Consider the following 27,756-nt stretch of genomic DNA (forward strand, 5'->3'; position numbering starts at 1 on the left):
TAACTTGAAGGATAAGAGGAACCCTCCCTTTGGCTATGTCAAAATCTCAGGATACCCTGGTAAAGGGGTCTGGGTTGAAGATTCTGGCCAAAGGTCCAGACGGAAGATGGACCATTAGGACTTCCATCTGGTGGCCTAGGAGGGGTCATCCTTAACCTAGGACCGACCCTTGTGGATAATAATCGAGTAGTTGGGCTGAATGATTCAGGATACATACCCAGCGGCTATGCCAAAGCCTTCTGTCATCTGTAGTGGCCAGTTAAATTCCAAGATCTTGTCATGTTCTTTTTTTGTTCATAAGTTACTACCTCTTCCTAGCTCTCGAGACACAATGCGCATGGGCTTGCAAATGGTGACACGGAAGTGTACCAAATAGGCTACACCTGATTTGCCTCAGTACATGTTTGTGACAGACAGTGGGGATGGAGAAAAAGCTGTGCCCTTCCTAAAATTAATTTACATGGAGACAATGAGAAATTACCTTATACCAGCAGACATTGTGCAATTTCTCCCTCTAATGTTCACCAGCATTCTGCAACATCACAGAAGTTCAGTCAGCAGAATAGGTGGCTACAGATGACATTGTTTTTAGCATATATTATGATTAGATGTATTTTTATCCTGACACTTCTCCAAGGTTATGGTACCGTACAGGGTCGCCCCACCCTAATATAATATACCTTGAATTGAATCTTAGGACAGCCCTATTCTTCCAGATGTCTTGCATATATTTGTGTCATCATGCAACATATTATTGCTGTCCTTACTTTAACTGTGTTTGTTCAGAGGACCTCTCTTAGCAGAAGAAACAGAATGGTGACCTTCAGGTACCCTTTAGTATTCAAAGGGTGCGACTTATTTTGCCTAGTTGTGGTTTGTGGCACATGAACCAACATGGGCATATTGTTAACTTGCCACTGGAGAAATAAGGATGTTGGAAAGTGAAACTTGACAAATTCTTTTTTGCATGTAGCATGGAAAAAATTGCAGTATGCTTCCTAATGGTAGATAATTTGCTTTAATGCACTCCCAACTGTGTTTAATGTTCGTGTAACACTGTAAACATCTGTTACAGGAGGAGTAACAAATACTGCACAATATCAGAACAGGCTAATGGTGTATGATCCTTCACAAGTAAGTTTATATATTACAAGTATTTATTTAAACACAAAGAATGCAAAGTATGTGAGTAAATGCACTATCAAATGAGTAAAGCATCTCATTCCAAACAACAATAGCTTAGATGATATAAAAGCGCAGCTCCTGCGCATTGGCAGATCCTGGCAGGCCTTAAGAGAGCCCTGTTTTCCCTTGCTCTTTAGTATGCAAGGAAGCAGCTCACCAGGACAGTCTGGAAATAGGTGACCCATATGTGTCTTAATATCCACCATCCAGCCGCCTCGGTCCCTGCAATGTATGTTACTTGAGCGCTGAAGCTCATGGTGAAGGAAGATACAGGAAGTTTATGCAAAACCTGTATTCCAGTCTGCCTTAGCACTGATGAGAGATGGGTATCCTTGATCCCTATGATCCTGCCATCGGTTAGTGCGGCATCCTTATTGTGAGGTAAATATCATGACCTTGGTATCTATTTGTATAAGTTAATAGTTGGAAATGTAAAGACTCCTGCTGATATTAGCATCTTTCCCAGCCCAGCTCATTGGGATTTCCCAGCTGAGAAGCCTGTAGTTATTTAAGTGAGCCAAGTCAACCCCTGGGCCTCTTGCACTTAGAACTATTAATCATTTTTTTTAAGTGCCACAAATAATGTTAACAGGCTGAAAGCTGGTGAAACTAAAGAAGCTGGTAAAATGCGGTCTTGACTCTGCTACCACTCAGTGGATTTGTAACTGGCTGACTGACCGAACCCAAAGGGTGCTCATCAATGGTTCCTCTTCTTCCTGGAGAAGAGTGACTAGTGGGGTGCCACAGGGTTCTGTCTTGGGCCCGGTCTTATTCAACATCTTTATCAACGACTTGGATGATGGACTCAAGGGCATCCTGATCAAATTTGCAGATGACACCAAACTGGGAGGGGTGGCTAACACCCCAGAGGACAGGAACACACTTCAAAATGACCTTGACAGATTAGAAAACTGGGCCAAAACAAACAAGATGAATTTTAACAGGGAGAAATGTAAAGTATTGCACTTGGGCAAAAAAAATGAGAGGCACAAATACAAGATGGGTGACACCTGGCTTGAGAGCAGTACATGTGAAAAGGATCTAGGAGTCTTGGTTGACCACAAACTTGACATGAGCCAACAGTGTGACGCGGCAGCTAAAAAAGCCAATGCAATTCTGGGCCTCATCAATAGGAGTATAGCATCTAGATCAAGGGAAGTAATAATGCCACTGTATTCTGCTCTGGTCAGACCTCACCTGGAGTACTGTGTCCAGTTCTGGGCACCACAATTCAAGAAGGACACTGACAAACTGGAACGTGTCCAGAGGAGGGCAACCAAAATGGTCAAAGGCCTGGAAACGATGCCTTATGAGGAACGGCTAAGGGAGCTGGGCATGTTTAGCCTGGAGAAGAGGAGGTTAAGGGGTGATATGATAGCCATGTTCAAATATATAAAAGGATGTCACATAGAGGAGGGAGAAAGGTTGTTTTCTGCTGCTCCAGAGAAGCGGACACGGAGCAATGGATCCAAACTACAAGAAAGAAGATTCCACCTAAACATTAGGAAGAACTTCCTGACAGTAAGAGCTGTTCGACAGTGGAATTTGCTGCCAAGGAGTGTGGTGGAGTCTCCTACTTTGGAGGTCTTTAAGCAGAGGCTTGACAACCATATGTCAGGAGTGCTCTGATGGTGTTTCCTGCTTGGCAGGGGGTTGGACTCGATGGCCCTTGTGGTCTCTTCCAACTCTATGATTCTATGATTCTATGATTCTAACGGTTCTCTGTATGCATACACACCTATCACTTCATTTTCAGAGGCAGGTTCTAGTGGAATGTCAGATGCTAGGAACAAGTAACGTAAATAGTTGTCAGCTTCATGCTTTCAGAGGTATCTTGCAGGTTACTGATGGGCCTTGGATCTGATCTAGAAAGGTAGCTATTAACATTATGATCTATGCATATGTGGTGGCACTTGAGATACCTATAAATAAGTAAACATACTTAAGAAACAACCCATCCAAGCAGAAGTTTTAAAAGTCAGTGTATTATCTGTCATAGGAATCTGCATTATAAGCCAGATCACACTATTTGTCTATCTCAACTGCCCCAAACACATTTTAGGAAGGCTGTAATTCTTAAAACACAAAAGCCACAGTCCAACTCAGACTTAAGTGTTCTGATGCCCATTGAGATCAGTGGGGTTATGTAGACTTAGCTATGTTTTGGAATGCAGTCAAGTGTATATTAGTGCAACTTTCTGAGGAACCTTTAGACCAGATTCTTAATCATTCAGTTAATATTCTTCTCCTAATGAAATAAAAACCAGTTAAAAGAACCTAACAACACATAACAGGTAAAGGCAGTTCTGTATCTTGTTCTTCTCCTTGTCATGGTTGGAACAGTGTTCGGAAATCTTGAACTCCCATCTGCTACCAGCCTCCCTGTAGTCCAGCAGCTGGGAACACCAGGTTAGGGAAGAATGGGTGGAAATGCAGGGCTTCAGAGACCTGGGTTCAAAAGCCCATTCAGCCACATGCTCACTGGATGACCTTGGACTAGTCACTTTATCTCAGCCTTGCCTACCTCAAACATGGCTGACAGGACAAAATAGAGTGGAAAGGAAAGAATGACCTACACTACCTTGAAGAAAGGCTGGGTGCAAATGTAGTAAATGTTTGCTGAAAATAAGTAATATTTGGTGCAATGTGCCTTATAATATGACATTTGTGCACTTCCATTTCACATCGTTGGTGTTGGCGGAGAAACACAATGTGGCGCAAGTTCCACTAAACCAGAGCCAAACTGTGTCTCGTGACATGTTAGTGTGTCGACTGCAGTGTGTAGTTGTGTTGTGTGAACACTCCCTGCGCTCCTCCCGGGGCTGGAAAGGGGTTAGTTTAACCTCTGGTTTTTGCTAGTAAAACTGAATTACTGTGTTGCAAAATGATGCATGTCTAAAAGGTGTCACCGACATGAAAAGTTTGGAAAGTTCTGCACTAAAAGTTGAGAGAAGATGTTGAGAACAGACCCAGGAAGCTGCCTTATTCACCACCAGAAGCCATCTGCTTTGTATAATTTCTACTTCCAGCTTTAGACAGATTTCATGCATTCTTTAGTCCCATTTGCTGGTAAAATAGTGATTTGTGATTACAGAAAAGGGGCTTGATTTTAGCAGTGCATTGAGCCACCTTAAACCCCTTAGAAGTACCTGCATTTCTTGCACCAAAACCTAGCCCAGTTGACTTCTCTCTGTATGAAGCCTAGGATTTGTTTTGCATGCAAATGTTTGTCAACAGCAGTTTCAGCCTCACGATGAACAAAATAACATCCTGCCTATTTATTTACATTTTCTAATGCTCCCGTTTTTTATGTGTATTATAATTTGTTGCCTTTGGGGGCTCAGAAGCTGTTTCTTCCCACTTTCTGGCCCTCTGCATACTTGGGTTCCTTTTAGGCCAGAGCCCCCAAACACAAACAGTTAATAGGTAGAAAGTGTGTGTTAGCATTCTTACAATGAGGTCGGCTTCATGTTTTTACACACACGCTCTTTTTAAAAATTCTGCTGGCATATTGTATACTGTGGGCACTGGAAGAACCTCACATCTGCTTGCGCCTTGCACAGAATCTCAATACCTCTATAATTCGGTGCTAGTGCCTGTTTCTGCGCTAGGCCTTTGTGGAGTGCTGATAATGCCTACCATCTGCCACTGAGCACATAGCTACCTGCCAACAGGCAGGCTGGGGTGACCTCTGCTTCTCCACTGCTGATTAGTATTCACACACTGGCTTATTAGGAATGACCCCACCAGGCCCCTCTGTTTCCTTGCCTTTGCAGTGCTTAGCAGCTTACCTGGCAGTCACTGCTGTGGAGGAAGCTAAGATATAATCAGGGGATGCAGGCAGGCTTTGCAAAGCAGATGGTGTCTATAGTTCTGTGTCAAGGGACTGGACTGCTAATGCAAATATTAATTCCTCCTAGCCAAATAATACACAATATAACGGATAGCTATACATTATGGGGGCTACATGGTGCAATTGTTTTACGATTTCCACTGTTTCATGCACACTACTCTCCATTCTTCTAATAATAAATTTGTTTCACCTCTTCTTTTACCAATTAAAAATATCACTATTGTTTACCTAACCAGATACACATTAAGAAATAAAAGGGCACCAAGCAAGACTTTTCTGCCTGGGAAAATGTTTGGTTAAATTTTCATTCATTTGGTTAATTTTAATAGCTTAGGCTATGAAAACTTAAGTTACTACTTAATTTTCAAACATTATTTTGATGTGGCTATATGGGTAACATTTATTGCAAGCCACATTGAACCTAGTAAGAAAGAATATTTTTTTCCCCTATAGAAATTAATGTGAACCAGTTCTCTTATGTTTATATTTACAGAATAAATGGCTTAGCCGCAGCCCCATGTTGCAGAGAAGAGTCTACCATTCAATGGCAGCTGTGCAAAGGAAGCTGTACGTTTTAGGAGGCAATGACCTGGATTATAACAATGACAGGATTCTTGTCCGCCACATAGATTCCTACAATATAGACACTGACCAGTGGACACGCTGCAACTTCAGTCTGCTGACAGGCAAGTATTTTGTTTGTATATTTTAGTAGAGCAAAGTTTCAAGTCAAATTCTTCCCTCCTCCCTCACTTTTAAATTCAGTTAGTTTGCACTGTTTGAGCTTTGGATTTTGCTGATTTGCAAGGGAAGCAAAACACAATCAGCTTCATGCAAGTTCTGGCATCAAAGCAATAGACCAACAGGAGCCCAGTGCTGGATACTCTGTGATACAAGAGGAAATATCTGGATTACTTTCCCTACTTCATATAATTAAATGTGCGGAGTGCTGAAAACACTACTTCTCCTCATCCCAGACATGCACCACTTTTGACTTGTCAGGCCAGCCCCGTCATGTAGGGCAACCTATTTAGAAGCTCTTCTTTTTATTGGGTGGGGCTGCAAAGGTTGTTGCCGGCCTGCTCTACTCCAGTCTTTCTCCTTCTATCCTATGACCAGTACCTGCTACTGTTGTCTTTTGCTCATAGGTGGCTTATTATTGCTAATCAACTGCAAAGACAGAAGATGGGGAGTTGTTAAAACAAGTTCAGGTGCCCTTTATCCTGCTCTAAAAGTGACCAGTGCTATCACAACCAGTAAAGACCACTTGTATCTGACTGTGGTGTATACCAGTTCAAAAACACAACTTGTACATCGGCTGTTGATTGTGAGATAACCCATTCCCCTCAAAATAGCAATTATTTGGTGCACGGTGGGAATAGAAACACTGAAGAGTGCTGTACATGTTTTTAAAATATACTTAAATAGAAATGCTTGGGCAAATGTGTGCAGCAGCAGCAGGAGAAATTTACAATAAGTAGAACTTACAACTTGCATGGGTATGTTGTACTATTTTAGATTCTTCAAAAACATTGGAAATGTACCAATAAGCTTGTCTGTTGACTCTGTTTTAAGAGAGATTATAGCAACGTTTCCATGTAAACAGCTGGCTAGCTGAATCGATGTGCAGCATCCCACAGGATAGAAGTAGTTTTATAATATATATGTGAATGATTAACAAACACATAAGGTTTTGTTTTTCTGCTTCAGGCCAAAATGAATCGGGAGTTGCTGTTCACAATGGCAGAATATACTTAGTTGGTGGCTACTCGTTTTGGACAAATGAACCCTCCGCATGTATCCAGGTCAGTGGTTTAGTCTCCTTTCGAGTCTCTCCCAGTGGTATTGCAAGGTTACCTTTTCCAGAATTGTTCACACTGGGATATCTTTTTGGTGAAACAGACCTATGCAATTGATTTAAACTCCTAAGAAAAGAGGAAAAGCAACTTGTTTAAACTGCTAGGATCATAAGTTGGCAACAACACTTACTTTTAAAAAGCTCATCGGGGTAAAGGTAAAAAGTGCTTGCTTGTTCAGCAGTCTTCATAGTAGTACAGCCACATACATTTATTTTCCACTGCTACCATTTAACTCTTGCTTTTAATAAGTATGCTTAAGCAGAAATAGTACGGCACCAACAGAGTTGACATGTGCATGTGTGCTGATTCCCAATGAAAACTTTGGTAGGAATCCTGGTCTTTAACATCAATTCACATTGTTTTAAGAATGTATGTTTAGGCGATTTACAAAAATTGCATGCCTTTAGAGTGTGCCAAGTATTGATCTTTCCTTAAAACAAATCCTCAAAGCTGTGTCTCTAACAAGAAATGTGCTTTACACTGATCATTTTTTAAAAGTTTTCATTGATTTTGAGAGGAAGCATTTAGACACAATCTTTTCTACTACATACATGAAAGGAAGCCATTTGTAATAACTAAAATATATGGAAATAAGAAAAAAAGGATGCAAATATTTAATTGCCATTCTTCTATGTACTGTAGTATGCAAGTATTGGAGATCAGCATTTAATATGAAGTGGGGTGTTGTACAAGTGTTTGCTACAATACATGTAAGACCTGTTGCTGTTATTGAGCCTGGCGCCTACATAGTTAGATCACAGCTTTTGACTTGCTTACTGTGGTCATTTTTCTTACTGCAAATCATTTTAAATTTGAGAGCATCAAAAAGTGAAACTCTTAGTCCTCACTTGTAGTCTGAGGACGTCACTCTGCTGAATGTGTAGACCAGCTCTGTGCCATAGAGCATGGCAACAGTTCAGGCATGCTGGGGTCAACTTGTTTGCAACAGGTGCAGTGCTCAAATTCTGGGTACCGTATTTTTCGCACCATAGGGCGCACCGGACCATAGGGCGCACCCAGTTTTTAGGGGGGGAATTCAAGAAAAAAAATCTTTTTCCCCCCCGCAGCCCCAAAGAGCAGCGTACAGGCTGCACACAACCTCTCCCTGCCGGAGGGGTTGCGTGCAGCTATGGATCAAGCCAAGGCAGCGAGCGGGATGGATCCCGCTCGCTGTTTTGGCTTCCCCTTTAGCCCCGTGCAGCCTCTCCTTGGCGGAGGGACTGCACAGGGCTTTCCTGGCTTTCCTGGGAGGCGGGGGGATTCCCCCACCTCCCGCAAAACCGGCAGAAGCCACGCGCCTTTTAAAAGGGCTGCACGGCTTCTCCTGGCTTTCCTGGGAGGCGGGGGGATTCCCCCGCCTCCCGCAAAACCGGCAGAAGCTACACGCCTTTTAAAAGGGCTGCACGGCTTCTCCTGGCTTTCCTGGGAGGCGGGGGGATTCCCCCGCCTCCCGCAAAACCAGGCTCCCCCCCCCCCAGCCTTCTAGCCAAGTCGGGGGACAGCGGCAAAGGCGCGCTGCGCCCCTGCCGCTGTCCCCCGAGTTTGCGGGGCTGGCGACGGGGAGGAGGAGGCTTCTCCCCCCGCCAGCCTTCTAGACAAGTCAGGGGACAGCGGCAAAGGCGCGCTGCGCCCCTGCCGCTGTCTCCCGAGTTTGCGGGGCTGGCGATGGGGAGGAGCAGGCTTCTCCCCCCGCCAGCCTTCTAGACAAGTCGGGGGACAGCGGCAAAGGCGCGCTGCGCCTCTCCCGCTGTCTCCCGAGTTTGCGGGGCTGGCGACGGGGAGGAGCAGGCTTCTCCCCCCGCCAGCCTTCTAGACAAGTCGGGGGACAGCGGCAAAGGCGCGCTGCGCCTCTCCCGCTGTCTCCCGAGTTTGCGGGGCTGGCGACGGGGAGGAGCAGGCTTCTCCCCCCGCCAGCCTTCTAGACAAGTCGGGGGACAGCGGCAAAGGCGCGCTGCGCCTCTCCCGCTGTCTCCCGAGTTTGCGGGGCTGGCGACGGGGAGGAGCAGGCTTCTCCCCCCGCCAGCCTTCTAGCCAAGTCGGGGGACAGCGGGAATGGCGCGCTGCGCCTCTCCCGCTGTCTCCCGAGTTTGCGGGGCTGGCGAGGGGGAGGAGCAGGCTCCCCCCCCGCCAGCCTTCTAACCAAGTCGGGGGACAGCGGGAAGGGCGCACTGCGCCTCTCCCGCTGTCCCCCGAGCTTGTGGGGCTGGCGGTGGGGCTCTCCTGAAGCCTGGAGAGCGAGAGGGGTCGGTGCGCACGACCCCTCTCGCTCTCCAGGCTTCAGCGAAAGCCTGCATTCGCACCATAGGACGCACACACATTTCCCCTTCATTTTTGGAGGGGAAAAAGTGCGTCCGATAGTGCGAAAAATACGGTATTTTCTTTTGTTTTTAGGGATGGCTGGCACATAACTTTGATTATACAGAATAGGTAGATCAGTGGAACAGCAATACATATAGCTGCCTTTGGTTCATGATAAATATTTAAGCTTTTACCCACCTTGTTTTTGGCTCTTACTAGGTGCTGGATGTTAGTAAGGAAGGAAAAGAAGAGGTTTTCTATGGGCCCACCTTGCCTTTTCCTTCTAATGGGATAGCTGCCTGCTTCCTTCCGGCACCCTACTCAACATGCCCCAACCTGCAGCCTTTGCAAGTGCCTCATCACAAGATAGGCACTATGTGAGAAAAGGAGCGTGACTGACGAGAGAGGAAGCTGCTTCATCCATCCTGATTTCATCTTCGAATCAACCAAAAGGGGAAGAATTGTTCTGAAATTCTTTATTGTATTAAATGCAGTAGAAGCCAAAAAGAACACTAATGAAAGGGGGCCAGAATTGCACCTAGACCCTCCTACCTTCAAGCAGGGCTTGGGCATCTTTGCTCACTAAGTATTTCTAGGAACATTTTATGCAGTTTATTTGGCTTCACACTTATAAGGATCTGCCAGGATTACTGACTTCCCAAAGTGCTTTGCAAAAGAGAGTGTGATACGTCAATGAGGAAACATAATACTACATATGCAATTTAATATATTTGGCAAAAAAGGGATCCTTGATTTAGTTCCATAGGTTGTTGCTTCTAGCGCTAGGTACTGTCAAAGACGTGCAAAAAATGAATTTTCACTTAAACATAGAAATTCTCAAACTGTGGGCTACGACGGCAATGAGTTTGGACTTCATTAAAAAAAAGGCTGGAAAAGGACTTATCTGAGTACTTGCTCTTGATCTTAGAAAAACCTTGAAGTTGTAACTGCTGTGCATTCCAACATTTCTCAACTGCAGGTGTAAGGAGCTCTGTTAGCCTCTGAAGAACCAGATGTTTCTTATGACTGCCTCATGGAGGTGAGGGTTAAAGGCTGGACTAAAAGCAATGTAGTTATTAAATGTTTATGCTGGAGAAAAGGCAGCTAGGTGGTGCTATCAACAGAACAAATGTGTCATGTAGAACGGAGGAGTGAGACAGGCACATTAAAGGTTGTTGTAATGCCTTGCTGTAGTGTTCCCTATAGAATTAGACCTTGAATTGCAACTTAGACATAGTGAAGTTTGTTCGTTAAGCTTGAGTTTGTATGTCTTTGTATCCAAAGTGGTTTTTGAAACTACAGAACTATTTAGTAGAAACTTTTAGGAAAGCTGTCCCCACCCCATCCTGCTTTATTCCAATATCTTCATTTGGCAAAAGCTGCAAGGAGAATAACTCTTGTCTAGAGACCATTCTGAAATTTATTTTTGCCTATTTTAAGTTTGCCCTAAAGAGCAATTTAAAGTAACTGATGGAGCATCTGGCCCTGGGCAATTTTGCACTGCTCTATACTAGCCTTCCCAATTTTTAGCACTTACAGTTAACAAAAAAGGCAAGAGGGATTTAACAACTAAAAATGTGTAAGTAAGAGAACATGGGAAACAGTATTTCATTCACATTAACTTGAGGATCCTGTTGCTGGGGTAAGGTAGTAGCAACCAGCTTGAATGTTGCAAGGCAAAGCAGTTGGCATTAAGATATGCTATGCACTGCCCCCTCCCCCAATACAGTTTTGGAAGGGCAACTGTTACAAGAGTTTGCACTTAGAAAGGAGGGATATATTCTTTGCTTACTGTGGTAGTGGGCAGTTTCAATAAAATTAGTCACACATTTTATGTATAGTTGGGAGCACTGGAAATTGTATTGTTAGGAAACCTAAATATTGTGCTTTTTTATTTTGGACTGGAGGAGCCTATTTTGCAGTCTACATTACTTCCTCACAGTTGTCTTAACTAACAGGTAGTCAGGTCAGAGAATGCTTTGGAGCCAGTGGATTTTTCGAGTGCTAAATATCAACACATGGCTCCCAAAATTATACAGAACCTTGTTTGGAAACAATACATCTCCATTGTCTAGCAGGAGTTGCCTTATGCTGTGTCAGCCTATTGCTCCATCTAACTTCCGCTGTCTGCTCTTGACTGACAGCAGCTTACTATGGTCTCATGCAGCTGTCATTTTATGACATGTGCTACCTGTTCCTTTCAAGTGGGGATACCAGGCATTGAACCGGGGACCCTCTTCCTACAAGTATATGCTCTATCACAGAGCCAGGGTCCCTAAGTCTTGGCTTCCTGTCCAAGGAACAATCGTGACTATGAATACCTGACAGTAACGAACTAGAACACAGGCCCTAAGGGAGAGAGCCAGTCACGACGGTGAACGCAATGGGCTCCCCTTTCTCTCCCTGACTTTTGCACCAAATGACATGTCAGTTGAACAAGTGGGGTGATATAACTGGGTTATCACCTTCACATTTCTGCAGTCATTACTGTATAATACCCATTTGATGGAACATTTCAGTTTCATCCATGCAGACCATTCTTACCGACAGCTCCAAGTTTAGTTTTATTAGTGTACAATATCTTCATATTTTTGAAAACCTTGAAAATAAAATTGGTCAACTCACAGTTACAAGGGGAACCATTTTGTTTGTCTGCTGTGTGAATTCACAAACTAAGTTCAAGAAGCTGCCAGCTGCATAGGTAAAAGTTACTACCAGAAAACATTCATACAAATGTGCCTCCATTCTATATTACAGGCATATGTACAGTTTACAATAAAACTTTATTGTCTGACTACTGTATCATCTCTGCCTCACAATGTTTTTACATTTGAAAACTATTATGTGCATGCTAACTATTCCTAAGACCTGTACCACACATAAAGGTGTTGCAAGAGACAATCTGTTGCACACAAACACTTGACCTGATGAAACCACCCTTGCAAGGATGCAATTTCTACAGTGCTTATAGATAAGCACTAGAAATGGGTGGAGGGGACTCGTTACCTATCTCCTGCTCTGTTTAAGAGGTTTTGGAAGACCCTCTAGAATAGTGAGGGAGATAGCTTTGGAGGCTACAGGAAGACGAACAGAATCAGCAAAAGTTCTTCCTCACCACTACCAATGGATCCCTCCACTGTGGAGAACAGGTGACATCAAGTCATGGCACATTTTGCATAGGATGAGTAATTTTTAACCATAAACCACAGATAATTTTTAACCATAAACCATAAACTCTTATCAGTTAAAATATTTCTTACTAGGATACTAAGACTATATCAATCTTAAGTGCTAAAAAGCATTCATATCTGTTAACTACAGTGACAGTTGGAGATATGAATTCACATTTGGCATACCAAAGCACAAATGTTCATTAAAAAATTCAGCTCTAGAAAATCTACTCGATGCAAATTCATTTCTCCCAAAGTATGTTTTGAACAATAAATTGTTTCTGGGTCTCTGACCGGCCTGTTCAGCTAGATCCAAGTTGTAGGAATTGCAGTACAGTATTCCCAAAACAAATATGCATCTAGTCTGTCTGGTTCCTCTTGAGTTTTGAAAGAAACGGCTCACCATTTTCATGATATTCCACTATATTAAGCAACCTGCCTATAATTGGTTTGCAAGAGCCACTTACTGTGTTGCAATCTCAGGCACAGGATGTTCAGCTTCACATCTTTAAACGTGGCAACTTGCTATGCTTTGCAAGGTTTGACTTTCCAATTTGTGCTTTTCTAATGGTGAGGAAGATACACCTGCCATTCATTCAATGGTACTTCTGGTGTGGAAAGAAAGGAACAACTATACAGATTTGTAAACCATGCTTGTTGCAGAGGTATGCATTATCCATTGTTCTGGCATCCAATGTGCCTTGCACAACAGACATTAAGACATAAAAAATGCTCTCTTGGTATTAGAAAAAACTCTTAAGTGTGAATGCATCTGGAGGACTGCCAATTAGATTTCAATTTGGAAAGGGAGCATTTCAGCAGGTCTGTTTATGACACTACATAGCAACTAGTGCTTGCAATGTCAGATAAAGCAAATTTCAACAACCAAGTTTTTTTGTTTTTACCGAGCCTACCTATAACTTTAATTCCAGTAAATTAATGAACTTGGGAAATCTGCATGCAAGTCCCACTGAGCACAACTGAGCACAACTGGATGAACATAGTTGAAGACTCTGCATCATCCAAGTCTCACACAAACTGAATTGCACATGTTATGTCACATCATCTATGCATTGCTTACATGATTGTGAACCACAACATAATAGCAAGCCATGTGACCAAGACATTTCCCACTGTTGCTCGTATTAATAAAATGTACGCACAGCAGTAGCCACCTCACTAAGAAGTCTATAGATAAAGCAAAGATGGGGAACCTCGGGACTTTGGGCCAAAACGTGGCCTGTGGAGCAGGTGTGAGGGGTCCTGATCTGATCAGAAACCTTCCCAGCAGGCCCACCCATACGACAAGAACCTCTTCTACCATCAAAGAAATAACTTGGTTCTCACACTAAAGGGGAAAATAAAATGTCTATTCTGGCTAGAGAATTCCCATTTTTAGTATGTGATAAACACTATGAAGCAGAGGGAAAGAAAAATTGCAACATTTATGGACTGAATAGGAAGAAGCAGATAAATTATTCGAAGACATCAATTTGAGCTAGGTTGAACATCTGAACTCAGCTAAAATGGCCGACTAAGAAGGGTCTGGGAACAATAGTAACAGTTTCTCAAAGAAAACATATTGAAATAAGCCAATGTGCATTTCTGGACAGCCAGAAGCAGACCTATTCACTACCATAAAAGAGGCGGAGTGGGGAGGAGAGAAGCAAAGGTTGCTAACTTGCCAGAATATCATAAGACACCAAAGGAGTAGGTGCTTCAACAAACATTTGCAAACTGCCCACTGATGACCAGGGTGTTGTATATGGCATTAGAAAAGTAAGATTCCATCAGCAAATTTATACAAACGTCGTAAAATGCTCTTAGTATATTGATCTGATGAACAGATTGTGCGTCTGAAACTGTTTTTTTATAAAAGCAAATCTGATTCCTAACCATTTTCATGCCTGTCTCAGTTAATATTTGGAATACTTCTGTCTCCAGACATGAAATTAAATGAAGAAATGAAGAAACTGAGCACAATAAGCATTACCTATTTTCTTGACAAACTGGTCCATTTAGATGTATCCATTTAGTGTATCTATGATAACTTGCCAGGAAAACTATACCAAATACTATTTAGATTTTTTTATATATAAAAAAACCCCATGCTTTCTTCTATCATAAAAGGTATCTTTTACACCCCCTGGATCTTAGAAGCTTTTGTGACAAGGAAGAGGCTTCATCACTTAATTTGAAATGAAGCTCTCTTGTAATTTAAAACACATCTTCATCTTCCCAACAATAAAAAAATGGAAAATTTTACAAAGTGGATGTACATATAATTGTGAATGATGGCAATTAGTATGAAATTTTGCAACAATGACCCCCCTCTTTTAACAGTATCATGGACAATCATTTGATGCTTAAGAAACTAAGCAATTCGGGGGGGAGGAGAAGGTGGTGCATGTGCTAGACTTTTTTTCTTTCCCTATACTAAAGTGAAAATGTAACGGAGGCACCCAGATTCTTTCAGGTTTACAAGAGGAGCCTGGATTAAAAGAGCATTGAAACATATAGCACTGTAGAAAATCATACAAAACCGAAAGATAAGACTTACCATCCAGATGTACAGTGCAACACAGGTATGGAGAATAGAAGCATCTCGGAGGAAAAAAAGATGGAAAAACTTCGTCACAAAAATGGTCCCCAAATACTCTAGAGCAGACCCTTAAACTATATTAGTCTGTTTCTTACCTTGTCCATCAGCATGCTGACTACTGATGATGGAAACTGGTCAGGTGAGGTTCTCCACCAAGTGCACTCTCCCCTTGCAGAAAAATAAAATAAAATGGGGCCAAGTCCAATAGGCTTCCCAGTTAAAGTCCCAAGCCCTCTCCAAAGTTCTGCAGTTTGCATGAAACATGTATATACAGGAGTGGACTGGAATGCAAGAAGAGGAAGTCTGCATTCTGGCTGAGTGCAATACATTTCACTTACTTATAGAGGTGTCCATTTTGGTGCCTATGAGTTCATCTGCAAACAGCTGTGGTATGCATTGGCTACAACAGAATGCTTCTTTCAAGCCTAATTTCAGTTGGGAAAGAAGCCCTGTGGATGCTAGGAAAGGCCTCAATGGACACATCTATGCCCCACCCCCACCCCCCGCGCTGGTGACAGATACCACGGATACCAGCACAGTTGGTTAGAGCATGGTGCCGATAAGGCCAAGGTTGTAGGTTCGATCCCTGTATGGACAGCTGCATGTTTCTGCATTGCAGGAGGTTGAAGAACTAGATGAGCCTCAGGGTCCCTTCCAAGTCAACAATTCTACGATTCTATTCCTTCTCGCTAATCTACTGCCTTGGAAAAGTTGACATCGTTGGTGAGGAAACAAGATGGACGGAAAGGGAGCCTTCATTTGATTCCGTCATCCACTAAAGAGTTTGGTGGGATTCTACTCGGATCTGCTACAATGCTTTGCAGGCCCCAACTGTCATCTACTAATAACTATAAATTGACAAGTTGAGATTTGCAGGTACTAAGATCCTTACTAGGGTCAAACAGATTTGATTCAGGAGTTAATTAGCAGTACACTTTCTGAAGATATTCTTTAAAAATAGTAACAGCTGGTGATCTAATAGGACCCACCCCCCACTCTGCTCCAAAGCATACATGCAGGGGCTTCCTTCGTTCTGTGAAGAATTCCCTACTGCAATGTGGAACATTCCCCTTTATACAGATGAGAATAATAAAGTAATAGGTGCACAGTGGACCTTCTGAAACGCAGTCTACTGATGGGTTCCTTTTATCAGTTTGATGTGATCACAGCAACAGCTGTCACACCTTCTCAAAGCCAGACGTAGTTTGAAACAGAAACAGGTTAAGAAGCAAGTCACAATAAAAGGATTTTTAGTTTGCAATCAAATCAGTTAGAATACTGTAGGGTAGTCACACTGACATCAGTCTTTCTAGACATGCAATTATAAATCAGGGTAACATACTTCTGACCCATACTTGCTTTGAAGTGGGTTCCATGATCAGGATTTGTGGTCCTGAATTTTATAAATGAATTTACCATAAAAACAAAACAACTTTATAACAAAGCAATGTTAAAATAAGCATAAACAACTTTTGGCATCCACACACAAATATATACAACACAGAAACGGATCAATGCAGCTCAGTTTCCATCATTTTTTGTGGGCTATAAAATCACTTTTTCAGTTTCCTACTTTCTGGAAGTTCTCTAGTTAACCAGCTAGAAGACCTTACAAACCTCACCTGCAATATTATTAATCATATCTATTGCATAAAGCCACAGATATATGATCATTTGTCAGTGGTCATTTGATAGTATTTTCAAAGCCAGTTTGTTAATAAATCTTTCAACTGACTGCTTAACTGGAAACATTAACAAGTAATTTTTTATGCACTGAGAGCAATGTTACTTTTACATAAACCTTTAGAAAAGAAAAAGAAATCCCAGTTAAGTATTAATTATTCTGGAAATAATAAAAAACACTCTGTTCTGTTAGACAGTTTGTTACAATATACACTTCTATTATTTCAGAAGACAGAGGCTTCATTTTGAAGAAGTCTATGCTAAAGATGTTATCTGAGACTCAGATTTTGAAGGCATCTCACTTGAAGAGGCTTAATTCCCCCCCCCCCTCTAGAAATGGAGGCCTTTTGAGATGAATAAAACTCCCAGGTGTAGGAGCTTACAAGAAGCTACAATGCAGGTTCAAAAAGTCACTTTCATAATAAAAAGAACCTCCATGCTCTGCAATATTAAGTAGCCTAAGAGAGGCTTTTAGTTACTGTATTATCTGAAGTAATGATAGTTGATTTAGGAAAGAGATAATCTGCTACCTTTACATAAGAATACGGTAACAATACAGAAAGGCTCTGAACAAGATTATGGAGAAGTTTCCATGGCAGTAATTGATAGACACACACATAAAAAAACCAGTCTTTCATCATTAACTCTGAAAAGTTAGTTTGGTTCCCTGACTTTGCCGCCAAGTCCATACAACTCACTACTGCAATTCAAATGACTTGTAAGTTGCTAAGATTGTGTAATTTAATGGAAGCGTGAATTCCATACATCAAATAAATTTGGAAATTACAGGGAGAATTATGATAGAGCTCAGAACTGTAGGGATAAAATACCATAAACATCTGAAATATCTAACAAATCCAATTTACTACATACAAAATGTAATCATATGTGATGCAAAAAAAAAAGTAAGCAGAGATTTGAATTAAGATGTTTTTGCACCTGCATTCCTTCCTCCCTGTCTTAGAATCTGGTTGAAACTTTTTTTCCTTGCTAGGGATTCTTATGCTGATAATAGAAAACTGGGGTGGTGGGGAGAAAAGGAATTGATGACATTTGTATAGTGACCTGGGTAGCAATTCTTATAACTGCACCAGCCCTTGTTATTCAAGTAGGGGAGCGCGGCTCGCTCCACCGTACAAGGAGCAAAACCGTACAAGGACAACAGAGAAGGGGGTTAAGAGGTTGAATTCTGCAGTGCGCATCTACACATTTTTAATACAGGGACAATGCTAGGACAGCTGTCACCGTTCCACGCAACACGGACACCAGCTCTTCTGTTAACATAAGGGGGCTGAAGCATCCTGACCTAACCCTGGCCTTGCTTAGATTGAACCCCCTCGCAGCCGCCAAGCTCATATGAAGTGTTTGTGAGCAAAACATCACTCAAGGTGTCAGAATGAAAGGCCTGACAGCCACAGCGTATTGATTCATTAGAGCAGAAAAAACTTTACTGTTAGAGATTACCTTTGCTGCTGCCCTTTGACTATTTTTGCTTTAAGGGGGGGGGGAACCCTTCAACAATACCTTAAGTCATCAACTTTCCTTTACCTGTTGTCATTTCCTTCTGATAGTCCCTGCTACTAGGATTCAATGGTTTTGCAGTTGCCGTATGGAAGAGAAAAACATTGGCACTACTGCATCACCCACCCACGTTGCGTGCACTATTAAAACGTTACAGCCAAAGGCTACCGAGGGACAAAGTGCACATTTTAAAGCTAAGACAGCGTCCACCTGTAGACAGGGAATTGGCAGTCTCCATAAAGGACCAGCATTCCTTGCAATGACTGTGCGGAAAGTAACAACCGGCGTGCCGCTAATGCGTTTCATTTCACAGCTTCAGTATCTCCATTTGTCCAGCCTCTTGGAGCAGAGATAAGAGTCTTTTATAGGCTTCTCTGTTAAGGAGTAAAAAAACAAAACAAATCAAAAAAGTATATAACACTTTAATTAAAACCAGTGTCACAGAGTTTGAGAAATCAGTCATGTCACTCGTAGGTTACTTCAGGGGAATTTGAGGAAATCAACCTCAGAACTGTTCTGAAGCCTTGGGAAATGAAAGAACGCTGAGTACCTGTATAAGCACGTAAAAAGGTAAAGGTAAAGGGACCCCTGACCCTTAGGTCCAGTCGTGGCCGACTCTGGGGTTGTGGCGCTCATCTCACTTTATTGGTCGAGGGTGCCGGCGTACAGCTTCCAGGTCATGTGGCCAGCATGACTAAGCCACTTCTGGCGAAACCAGAGCAGCGAACGGAAACGCCGTTTACCTTCCCGCCAGAGCAGTACCTATTTATCTACTTGCACTTTGAGGTGCTAGGTTGGCAGGAGCAGGGACCGAGCAACGGGAGCTCACCCCGTCATGGGGATTCGAACTGCCAACCTTCTGATCTGCAAGTCCTAGGCTCTGTGGTTTAACCCACAGCGCCACCCACGTATAAGCAGGTGCAGAATGTCTAATGAAAACCATGGCCATGCCAAAGAGCCAGTAAGGGTTGTTCTGTAAACAGAGATGTGGGATAACTCAGTCAGTAGAGCATAAGACTCTTAATCTCAGGGTCATGGGTTCAAGCCCCATGTTGGGCAAAAATATTCATGGACTGCAGGGGGTTGGACTAGATGACCCCTGGGAGCCCTTCCAACTCTGTGATTCTAACCGTTTCAGCCTGAGGGCCTCATTCCATTCTGGGTGGAGCAACAAATGTGAACTTTCTACTCAAACTCACCCCCCCCCCGTTCTCCTTCCAAGGAAGCAAGAAGCATTGCCAGAACTCGAGGGCACATTTCAGCCATGACAAAAACACCCAAGGAGGATGTGAAGCAAGGCCAGATAAAGAGGCCAGGAGGGCTACATTTGGCCTCTAGGTGTGAGGCTTCTCACCCCTGCTAGACACCATAGTTAAGACTCAATCTAACTTTGATTTAATATAGTGCACCTAACCATCTGCATCACTTGTATCCATCCATCTGGAGACCAGGTGGATATTGTGATACAGATGCGAGTCTGCTTCAAGAGCTGGTTTTCCTGGTCAGATAACCCTGTATTTAAAAATTATGTAAGTTAGATAACCAGCAATTATTTAAGCAGAGGCCGTGACTTGCGTGCCTATGTTATGTCAGTAACAATTCCTTTGACCTTAAGAAGTGGACTCAGACAAGGCATAATGAGTGGAAGTCCTTAATTGTTCTGTGAACTGCCCTGAGACCTCCGGTTAAAGGGTGGTATATAAATTCAATAAATATTATTATTAATAATAATAATATAAATAGTTGCAGGACTAAACTGGCTTCTGTTTCCACTTCCATAGCCTACAGAAAGCATCAGCATAGTTTGAAAACCACTGAAATGCAGAAGCTGTGGGGAGAGGCAAGCTTTGTATAAATCAGCTTCCTTCTGATAAAAGATATTTGCCAGGAGCAGCAAAAATAATATGACTTTTATTTCCTTCTAATTCTGAGAGCCTGCTTTTCAAGCACATACCAAAGACCCTTAGTGTCACACTAGCCTACTACTTATAAATGGAGTGGGGGTGGGGACCCACTATATGATGTTTGCATGGAAAGCAACAGATAATTAAATAAGCATTTATTTGGGCAATTTATATACTGCTTATATTTAAACAAAAATCTAACAGGAAATAAGACAGGGTTCACACAGCCAAAAAAGCAGAGTCCTTTGCGAAGCGATCAGCCTCTGATAACAGTTTACTGGCATATTTTGATGTAAAGCATTTAACAAAACACAAAAAGGTGTTTCATTTCATAAATCTCATCCATATTTGCTAAGTATCTAGGAAGAATTTAACTGGAGAAACCTACACTGTAAGTTTAAATAGGCCTTTTGTGGAGAGAGTGAACTTCTGTTCATCACCCAAAAGCAACCGTAATCCCCAAACATACCTTTGCACAGCGTTTCTGCCAAGACCTTGTTTGTACTCTGAATTCCTCAGGGCCTCTGTCATAGCAGGAATCAGGCTGATAACTAGAGACTGGTCCAAGACTGCCACTGCTTCCAAGATGCTGTAAACTTGATTATCATACACAGTAGTGTAATCTTGGATAAACTGCCTGAAGGAAGAAACAAGGGCATTTAGTGCAAGGTACAAAAAAAAATGATTCTCAGAAAACAAACTCTACTGAATAAATGTGTACTTCTATTTGAAAACGAGTCCAGGGAGCTCATAGGATCAGATCTAGAAGCAGCAAGAAAGGGAGTATGGGAATATAATATATACACATTTTTAATATAAAAAATGTAAAAGCTAACCACTAATCCAGCAAGTATACAACACTTATTTTTTCAATACAGCATGTGCTGGAGAAAGTACTCAATTCAAAACATTATAGCAAACCATAGTTTGTACAAATGACAATTTAAAACTGTGATGAAAAGCCCTTTATCCATTTCCGATACAACAAGTGATCTAAAATTCCACCCTGCGCCCCTGGGTGTGATAAGGGTAAGTTGACAAAATCATGTAGAGTCAATGTTAATCTTAGGAAATTTGAATTTCAGAGGGATGCTCAGCTTTCCTTTCCGTCTAGCTATCACTTGTTGAAGAAGTGTGCCAAATTTAAATGAAATTCTCTCGCCAAAATATGCACCCTTTCCTTCTTTTAATAGTTCATCATTTTGATTCAAGCTTTTAATCTGACAAGAAACCTATATCGGTGACCCCCTTGTCCCCACTTCTAAGTGGACTCTAGTGCCAAAACTATTCACTTGACTGCAAGTATTGCTAGCATTAGCTAATTCTGAATTCACATTTTGGGGTCAGGGATCCCCTCCAAACTTTCTAACACAAATGCTTTCGGGTTTCGAATGTTTTAAAATACAGTGGCACCTCAGGTTAAGAACTTAATTTGTTCTGGAGGTCTATTCTTAAACTGAAAATGTTCTTAACCTGAGGTGCCACTTCAGCTAATGGGGCCTCCTGCTGCCACCGCCGTGCGATTTTTGTTCTCATCCTGAAGCAAAGTTCTTAACCCGAGGTACTATTTCTGGGTTAGCGGAGTCTGTAACCTGAAGCATCTGTAACTCAAGGTACCACTGTACCTGCTTTTAAGTGGATTTTTTTAAAAAAATTATTGAGAATGTCAATGTTTTGTTTTGTATTTTTGTAAACCACTTAGAGGTTTCCTAACAATCAAGTGATAAATGAATGAATGAGGGAGCCCCAGACAAATTCTCACATTCATGATTTGTTCAAGCCTCTAGGTTGCACCGGCTTAGCAGTGGTGTGAGATAGTGAATGCAAAAGAATCCCAGGCACAGATCTATGTCAGGCTCCCAAGTGCAGACATTTGCCCTCTATGGCATAAAGGAGGATGGAGGCAGGCACAGCAAAGCCACAGAGCAGAGGGGTAGCCAGTGCATCCCTGCTGTTCCTCACTCAGTTCTAATCACATGGGGAAATTCAGCATCTGAACAGGGCTCAAATAGTACTTGCTGATGATGGTGTGATAATTTCACAAGAGGAAAGTCACCCACACGCCATGGAGGTGGGAGGCAGTTCCCTGCCAGGGATGATATGCAATTCTGTCCGAGGATTATCCTAATATGTGCCCCTGTGTTTTTAAGCCTGCAATGCCTTCTTTGTACGATGGCATTAAAATCCACTGAGGGTGGGGGAAGGGAATGAACGTGGCTTCGTTCTAAATAGTTTCCCCTTTCTTGTTTTGGCCAATCCACATGACAACCCGCTTTGCCAAGAATGGGAGTACTATAAACAATCAACTTCAAATTATGTTAGGGATAATTAGTTGCTTAAAAGAACATGTTTTCTGTCAAATGCCTTGCAATAGTTTCAGTGCCAATTGGCCAGTTTTCTACTTACCTAAACACAGAAATCAGCTGGGTGGCAAGCTCTCCTCCTGACCCCGCTTGGCAGCCTTCTACAACACACTGTAGAATCTCTGTAGACAGTTTTTTAACTGCAGAAAACAAATCACATGGAGCTTTCTAATAGTCAATAGAGGAAAACAGCTCTGGGAGACAATATAGGCTTGCTTCTCTCTCTTTCTCTCTCTCTCTCACACACACCATCCATTTTGAGTGGCACAAGCTTAAACTGATGCAAAAGGCTCATTCTGTTACTACAAGAATAAATTACAACTGGCAGTTGCAGATTTTTCTACAAACCTAACACGCTTTACTTAGGAGTAAATGTTTGCTGAACTCAGTGGGCCTTACTTCTGGCCTTTGCAAAGCGTATGTTCATGACAGAGTAGAACCCAGCTCGTTTTAAGCTGGGGATTTGGCAACCCAAGAAGGCACCCTAGACTACTCAAATGCCTGATAAGTTTGTGTGGATGCCAGCATGCCTATAGACCAGGCATAGGCAAACTCGGCCCTCCAGATCTTTTGGGACCCATCATCCCTAGCTAACAGGATCAGTGGTCAGGGATAACAGGAGTTGTAGTCCCAAAACATCTGGAGGGCCGAGTTTGCCTATGCCTGCTGTAGATAGTGAGCTGCTCAAGGCATAGACCTGTTTCTTTGCTTATGCTCTAAAGGAGGGGTAGGCAGATTTCAGGCTTGTGCGAGCTATCTTGTTGTGTGCTAGAAACCCCAAATAGAAAGAAACACAGTTCAAATATAGAATTCTAAGGCAAGAACAAAACTTGCATGAAACCCAGTCCTTCAACACACAAAAATGCACTCCTGGTTATTCCCCGCACTCCGGTCTTAATTTCTGCAGTGCAGTTTAATAGAAGGGGAGTCTGAAGTCCTTGACCATCTTCCTCAAAATATCCAGAGATCTACCAGTAGATCCCTATGTACGTTCTGCCCATCCCTGCTCTAAAGTATTTTTTTTATTTTTTTAAAAAAACCCAGTAAGTTCACAAGCTCACCTTGTGGTTCATTAACCAGCACAAGGCATTTCAACACAGAAGGGAGCAGCAGCTGCACGTCACACATTTCAATGCTCTTGGTCCTCCGAAATGCTTCAATAATGAAAGCGAGAACTGAGGCCAGGCGAGGAGGAGGGGCATGACCTTTGAACGACAGGTAACTTTCACTGGAGGGAAATCAGAAAGGGTCCAAAAGTGAATCAGCAGTGCCTATCTCATGTTCATTTGGATAAATAACAATATAGCAATTTATTCACATTTGCTTATTATTCAAACAAATCCATATGCCTCTATTTCAGCTTCCACTCAAATACTTTTATATCTACGCATTTTTTGATGAGGTCACCTCACCCTGTAGATACTATCCTATCGGGAGGTCAATTCTGCACAAAGCTGGAATCAGGCCTTCACTGTGGCACTTCCCATTGCATATCAGATAGGCGCCTTCTAAAGCTGTTGCTCTTTCAACAAGCCTTCTAAAAATCTTCATCCCAGCTGGTACCTATCTTGGAGTTGATTTTATGTAAGTACTGTTGCAATAAACTGTTGTTAATATTTATAAGTGTTTTTTAAATTCTCTGTGCATATATGTGCATGTATACACACACACATACACACAAACATTTATATCCCACTAAGGAATATATAACCAAGGAACTCAAGGTGGCATATGTGGAACTCTCTACTTTTATCGTCACAACAGCTGTATCAGGTACGCTGGGTGAGAGGCAGGTGAAGCCCAAGGTCACTTGTGAACTTCATGACTGAATTTGAAGCCTAGTTTCCAGGTCCTAGGCCAGCACTCTAACCACTACAACACACTGCCAATCGATGTTTCTATATAAGTAACTGTTTTATATAAGTTATATCTGTAAACCACTCCTGGATGCCTCATGAGAAGTGAGTCATAAATAAACAATCATTTCTGTGCAGTTTTTCTTTTAATAAATAATAATAATAACACGAGTACTTTCTAGTGTTTAACAAAATCGGCATATCCCTGAGTGGTTTCCTAACTTTCACAACTTATTCTATAAGAACACAAGATGCCCCTGAAACTCTTTACCTGGGGAGAATGGTAATGTCAAATACATCATATCCGCTTTTCCTGGGCATTACCTGATGACTTGCATAGCGGTCTTACGGAGATGCAAGACTCCTGGGATGGTGGTGGTGCTGCACATGGCCAGCAAAATAGGGTGTTGCTGTCCAGCTCGAGGAGCGGAAGGTGAGGAAGAGAGGAAGCGCCCAAAATACTGTTGAATTGCATTTCCTAGCAACTGATTCAAATAGGCCCCTTGAGTCTGAGACTGGCAGCATATAAAGGACAAGCCCTACGAAATGGGGGGGGGGGGGAAAGACACAACATGAGGAATTCACCATTATCCATCTTGTACCTAAAACAATTCCCATTGCCAAAAAGTCTGAATGACCGAGCAAAACTGAATGTTGCTGGCTACATAATGGGGGAGCCTGGCTTATATTGCCTGAAAACACTACAGGGACTGTCATCAATTTCTAGAGGTTTTGGAGTTTTAAAAAAGACGGAATAGGAATTTTTGGGTGTTTGTTTGTTTTTAAAACCACCTTGTGAAACTAAAGGTAGAAACACTGGAGAAGTTCCTTAAAATGATCCTAAAAATGTGGTATCAAATGCATAGCAGCATAATGAAGCCCGGGGTGGGGAAGTCCACAACATAAGGTTTGAAGTAACCTGTGGGATTTGATGTTTTTGTAATGTTTGAAAGGGAAGAAAGGCACAAGAATCAGAAACACCCCCAAAACATAACCTACACAAAAACAAAATACTTCAAGTGAGATGAAAGGCATGCTGGGGGGGGGGGGGAGAGAAGGATGTTCCATGGGGCAAAAATTCTCTTGGGTATCACTGTGGCTCTAGAAGTGTCATTTTTCAAAAAATATTCTTATACTGTATTGCTTACAGATATTATTTTTATAATATTTATCTTTCACTTTTAATGTTTACTTTTGCATATACTCAAAAACGATTTGATTTCAGGAACTGTAGCTTAGACTTAAAAAACCTGGAGTGGTATTTTGCACGTAGAATTGAGCTTTACTGTATCTCACCCATACGGCTCATCTGTTTCATACCTGGGTTATTATTTTTGGACATTTTTCTTATTTTACATGAATCTTTGGTGGGTTTTTTATCCCAGCTAAGAGTTAAGATGGGTTTCTGTCCATGACTTTTTGTATGCTCTGTGTATTCTCCCTCACTCCCCCCCCCCCGCCCTCAATCTGTATAAGCAGATTTCTTTGAGAGTGCTTCCAGAGATTGACAGGAACGGAGGTAAATCACGAGTCTCCTGTCATAAGGGTTATTATTGAAGAATTCACAAAGACTCTTACTTGGAATTCACACTAGCAAAATGGTCAAGCATCAGTAACAATAGAAAAATATATCATGGCACGTTCATGGGAATAGAAAAATGGGTGAAATGTTTTCTTTAATTCAATGGAGAATCAGTAATCCGTGCCAATATTGTTTGCATGTTTGCACTGTTCCACCAAATATGAAAACACAAAACTGAGTTTTGTTAGAGAATGCAGTTAGCATGATGGGGTTGGTGTACCATAAACATGCCATCAGCATTAGCAGCCATTGTTCATTCTACTTGGAATGCTGAGGCTGCCAGTAATAGGTTTGAAAATCTTCAGCCCAGAGGATAATTTTTAATTTTTTTGTCAATCACCTGTCTGATGAGTTAATAATCTGTGTGTGCTTAGGGTAAGAAAATCTGCCCAAGAATTTTATCTTGGAATTAATACTTCAAGTGTAGATATGCATTGAAGGAATAACTAACCAGGATTTGTTACTAGTAGCTACAACAGGCAGGCTTGAGTAAACCTGCAGTGAGTGACAATAGTATCCAGGCAATCATACTATTGATGTGCCACAAATGTACCAAAATTGATACATGTGGACAAGGCAGGCTAGTTAAAGTCTATGGGCTTACTTGCAAGACCATATTTTGGCACAAGTCTGTAGCCCTGGCATGGGCAATGCTCATTTCCATTATGGCACAATCAAATTATAAACCCAAGATGTGAAGGCAGGGGAATTTAGAATCCCTTGTCCTTTGAGTTACCTCTAATACTCTTTCCCCGGGGAGCCATCAAAAGGACTCCTATGAGCCACAGTTTGGGAATCACAAGACCTTTAAAGAACCCCAAGACTTCTACGAAAACCTCTAAGGTAGTAAGACATTGTCTCTTAAATCAAAACTGGTTTATCCCATGAACAGAACTTGTTATGGTATGATTCATATTTTTTTCTGGGTTCAGAATGCTACTTGGGTTGAAGTACCTACATGCTACCTTCACAGATTGGCACCTGCTTTTGGTATCACAGGGAAGTACTCTGGGCTATTGGGGCCATAGTAATACAGATATTCAGGATGGAATCTACATACTGACGTTTTAATGTATTTTAATGTATTTTTAATCTTTTGTTGGAAGCTACCCAGAGTGGGTGGGGTATAAATAATAAATGAGCAGGGTAAATAATAATAATAATAATAATAATAATAATAATAATAATAATCTGTTCTGTAAATGCTTTTTCTCAAAGTGTTTTTAAAAATACATTGAATTTTCTATAAGGCTCATCATTGCCATATAGTGTCAAACTGCATATTGCACTTAAAACACACTTAAAACATTTTATTTGCAGCTGTATAGTTGAGTCCCAGCTCCTCTCCACAATGAAAACTTTATATAGCAGCACCAATATCAGGAATAGATATAGATGGAGTTTTTTGCCACATTGCCTGTGACTGTAAGAACAGGATGTTGGACTAGATGGGCCTTTGTCTGATTTACAAGACCCTTGTTGTGTACCTTAAAAACTGGGGGAAAATGAATTTGGGCCAAGGGGTTTATTTACAAGATAGCACTCATATATTTTTCTTTAAAAACTTATAAACAAAAGTTCAAAGATTATACAGTAGACTATCAAGTTGATGAAAACTTTTATACTGATGATTTTAACAATGGTTTCGTTTTCCTTGTTTAAATTCTGTGCTTTCTTTTATGTAACTGTTTTAATCGTTTTATTTTCTATAAAGGGTATACAGTAAAAAAAAAAATCTAACTACAACAGTTTCTCTCATTGTGTGGAGAAATCATTTGATCTCAATTATTTTCTTAAGCAAAGTTCCAAAGCCATTTAAATAGCAGTCAGCCCTACTATATCAGTGAATGACTATTTAGGTAGTAAGTTTCTTCAGGACT

At 41.7% G+C, this 27,756-nt stretch overlaps 2 protein-coding genes across 5 annotated transcripts in view; one reads left to right on the plus strand and one right to left on the minus strand.

The window, feature by feature from the left end:
• The window catches only part of KLHL32 (kelch like family member 32), a 69,495-nt gene extending 57,506 nt beyond the window's left edge, over positions 1-11,989 (plus strand). For all 3 annotated transcript variants that reach the window (XM_081186597.1, XM_081186599.1, XM_081186598.1), the window contains 4 exons: positions 1,076-1,134; positions 5,532-5,724; positions 6,749-6,843; positions 9,415-11,989. In XM_081186597.1, the coding sequence (XP_081042723.1) occupies positions 1,076-1,134; positions 5,532-5,724; positions 6,749-6,843; positions 9,415-9,576 (509 nt within the window). In that variant the 3' untranslated portion in view covers positions 9,577-11,989. The remainder of the gene's footprint in view (positions 1-1,075; positions 1,135-5,531; positions 5,725-6,748; positions 6,844-9,414) is intronic.
• A 4,211-nt stretch (positions 11,990-16,200) lies between these two features.
• Positions 16,201-27,756, minus strand: part of MMS22L (MMS22 like, DNA repair protein) — a 77,326-nt gene continuing 65,770 nt past the window's right edge. For both annotated transcript variants that reach the window (XM_081186540.1, XM_081186541.1), the window contains exons 21-25: positions 24,619-24,833; positions 23,500-23,666; positions 22,482-22,578; positions 20,545-20,712; positions 16,201-18,545 (exon numbers count right to left, since the gene is read on the minus strand). In XM_081186540.1, the coding sequence (XP_081042666.1) occupies positions 18,479-18,545; positions 20,545-20,712; positions 22,482-22,578; positions 23,500-23,666; positions 24,619-24,833 (714 nt within the window). In that variant the 3' untranslated portion in view covers positions 16,201-18,478. The remainder of the gene's footprint in view (positions 18,546-20,544; positions 20,713-22,481; positions 22,579-23,499; positions 23,667-24,618; positions 24,834-27,756) is intronic.

The sequence above is a fragment of the Podarcis bocagei genome (assembly GCF_964188305.1).
Source record: "Podarcis bocagei genome assembly, chromosome: 3".
Lineage (NCBI taxonomy): Eukaryota > Metazoa > Chordata > Lepidosauria > Squamata > Lacertidae > Podarcis > Podarcis bocagei.